Here is a 3,119-nt window from a genome sequence, read left to right as displayed (position 1 = left end):
AGATCGTTGATTCACTTAAAAATATACATTATAATACAAATAAATGTTTATAGATTGATACATTCAATTAAACACATATAATATTTGATAAAAATAACTTTATTACTTAATTCAATCAACCGCATTCTTAAAAAAATAATATTAGATCATGTAGCAAGTAAATTACACCGTACTGATGATAGTAAGTTGAACAGAAACATGCATTTTATAACATTTTATTTTTATTTCAAATTGAATTAAAAAAACTGAAAAAATTAGGTTTTTTATAATCAAACCCATCCAGTATTTCAAAGCAAGCTATTAAAAAAATCGTAATATCAATTCGATACATGATACATTTGAAATAGTAGTATAAGGATCATAACAGTCAAATTTCTAACGTGTTATGAACTACGACTTCATCATACCAATGTTGGGCTAATCTAGCTCTTTGATACTTCAGGGATAGCAAGAAAACTCAAGAGAATTAAACATTTCGAGTCGGTGAAGTACATTGTCTGAAGCAGAGTTGATATGTACGGTAATTAATGAATAAAATGTGATAGAAATTTAAGTATTTAGTTAATTGTCAGTTGCAGATTGATTTTAAGATCAAATTGTGATATTAAGACAATTTTGCGCAAAACAAGTATACACGTAAAACGATAGATTTTCAATGAAAATGGTATTACAACTAATATTCGTTGATGAAATTTCATTTCAAACCACGTATTTTTTCAAAAAAAATTCTTTAATTCCAAATAAATTTGTATTGATTTCTTTCATGATAAAAAAACATCCTTTTTATTAATTTTGAGAAAAAATGGATACTTTTTAGTGTAAGAAAAAAATAATGAGGTGATAAACTTAAATGATGTACGAGGTATTTCTAAGAAATAAGGTTTATTATATTTATTATATTCATTTATTTATTTATATTTATCAATTATTATCAAAATCCAAACAATAATAAATCTTTGGGCAAAAAATATTATGAGTTATTTCACATCGTAACACTTTCGTATTTGCCCGGTATAGGATCATAATAATCACATCAAAAATTAATATTCATCTAGACCTGATGGACTTACATCAAATTTCGAGTCTGCTCGATTGCATATTAAATCACCTTACCACTTTAATTAACGTTTCATTTCAAAATGGCACTTTTCCCAATTGCCTTAAGACGACTATACCTCTGCATAAAGGAGCAGATAAAAATCAAGCATCGAATTATCACTTGATTGCACTTCTTCCCACGTTATCTAAGATCATAGAAAGATTGGTTAAAAAGAAGCTTTTATCATTTCTCAATTTGGGTTTTACAAATCATGCTATATCCTCCCTCCTGAATAATGTCTACTCTAACCTAAACAACTATCATTCCATTTCAACAATTTCTTGTGATTTTTCTAATTATTTCGATTAAGTTAATCATAATATTGCAGTACTACGGTTTCAGCGGAACACCTCTCGCATGGTTTTACTTATACCTTACCAATAGAAGACAGCTTGTAAGGGTTGATTCAACGATGTCTTCTTGCAAGCCAATATAATGTGGAGTGCCCCAAGGCTTAGTACTAGGCCCTAGATTGTTTCTTCTAACATCTAGACATCAGTGGTAAAATATGTCTTTTTGCAGAAGTCACTAGTTTCTCTTGGAGCAGCCTTGATCTCACGGCACTTCATAGGGACCATATCTAATGATCTAATCACCAAAAAACAATGTGCCATTCTAATCTTCTCTGTCTATATATTCTAAAACTGAAGTTACATATTGCCGCCTTATCTAAAAAATTAAGTCCCTCCCATTTAGCGCTGAGATCAATTTCCAAAGAACTGAACATATCCATCTCCTTAACAGTTTATTATGCCCTTATTGAATCGCATCTTCGATATGCCCTTCTCTTCTGAGGTCCGTGTAGTGCGACTCAATTTACAAAAGAGAACTGTTAGATATTTACTCGGACTTAACAGCAAGGCTCACTGCAGGGACTTCTTTAAAAGATTAAAAACTCTGACTCTTCCTTCCTTATTCATGTTTGAATCCATTTGCCTAATAAAAATGAATATTTTTCTTTTGATAATTAACAAGAAAATGCAAAATAAAGAAAAAATAAGATATTCTTCTTCTCCTTCTATCTTTTTTTATAGGCAATATTGCCTGTTTCTTTCTTTTGTTGTGCTTTTAAGTTATATTATCACTCCATCTTTTCCGAGGTCGACCGACACTTTTCCTCCCGGCCGGCGATTTGTCTCTTGCGATCTTTACTACCGTATCATTTGTTATCCTACTTATATGGTTGTTCCGTTCTTTTTTTCTATTCAATAACCACTTCTCCACATTACATGTTGTTCTAATGTAGTAGCTCTCAGTGTGTTCCCCGTGATTCTCCTCAGTAATCTCATCTCAGCTGTTTCCAGCATTCTTTGTATTTTGGACGTATCCGGTCGCATTTCTGCTTTGTCTGTCATTATTGATCTCATAACAACTTTGTAAATTCTAGTCTTAGTTTCCGTTCTAATATGTTTGTTTCTCCATATTGCATTATTGAGGCATCCTACTGCTCTATTGGCTTTCTGTACTTGTTTTTTTTTTACTTCTGATTCTACATCTCCGCACCTCGATAGTGTGATACCCAAGTAGTTGGTTTCCATAATCTGTTCAATGCTGGTACCGTCAATTTCTATCTTACATCTAATCGGTTCTTTGCTAATGACCAGTGTTTTTGTTTTTTGGTATGTAATTACCATGTTCAGCTTCTTTGATACTATGTTAAACTTGTGGATCAATCTTTGTAGGTTGTCTTCACTTTCTGCTATGAGGATAGCATCATCTGCATAGCAAAGAATTTTTATTTCTCTATTTCCCATCTTGTTGTCTTCGATTGTCTAACAGTATTTGTTTATTGTACAAAAGGTAAACTACGTTTTTTGATCTAACTCTCTCAAATCTGTGATTTGTCTAGTTATAAATACTGCGTCTGTACATGATCTCCCACTTCTAAAATCTTGTTGTTGGTCCTCAAGAGATATTCTTTGATTTATTAGTTGGATTAACATTTTGGTTGTCATTTTTAGAGTGGTGTTTAAAAGATATAGGAAATATAAGAAAAAATAAGATATTAACATATCTTTAA

At 31.3% G+C, this 3,119-nt stretch overlaps 1 protein-coding gene across 1 annotated transcript; it reads right to left on the bottom strand.

Annotated features, from left to right (window-relative positions):
* Positions 1 to 2,304: 2,304 nt before the first annotated feature.
* Positions 2,305 to 2,853, bottom strand: LOC130894813 (uncharacterized). The gene has a single exon (XM_057801811.1). The coding sequence runs from the start codon at positions 2,851 to 2,853 to the stop codon at positions 2,305 to 2,307; it is 549 nt and encodes a 182-aa protein (XP_057657794.1).
* Between the last annotated feature and the right edge of the window lie 266 nt (positions 2,854 to 3,119).

Source organism: Diorhabda carinulata, chromosome 1, assembly GCF_026250575.1.
Source record: "Diorhabda carinulata isolate Delta chromosome 1, icDioCari1.1, whole genome shotgun sequence".
NCBI classification, from domain to species: domain Eukaryota; kingdom Metazoa; phylum Arthropoda; class Insecta; order Coleoptera; family Chrysomelidae; genus Diorhabda; species Diorhabda carinulata.
This window is presented reverse-complemented; position numbering and strand designations above follow the sequence as displayed.

Coding starts and splice junctions, on each gene's coding strand:
- LOC130894813 (XM_057801811.1), bottom strand. CDS start 2,853: ATGGGAAATAGAGAAATAAAAATTCTTTGCTATGCAGATGATGCTATC.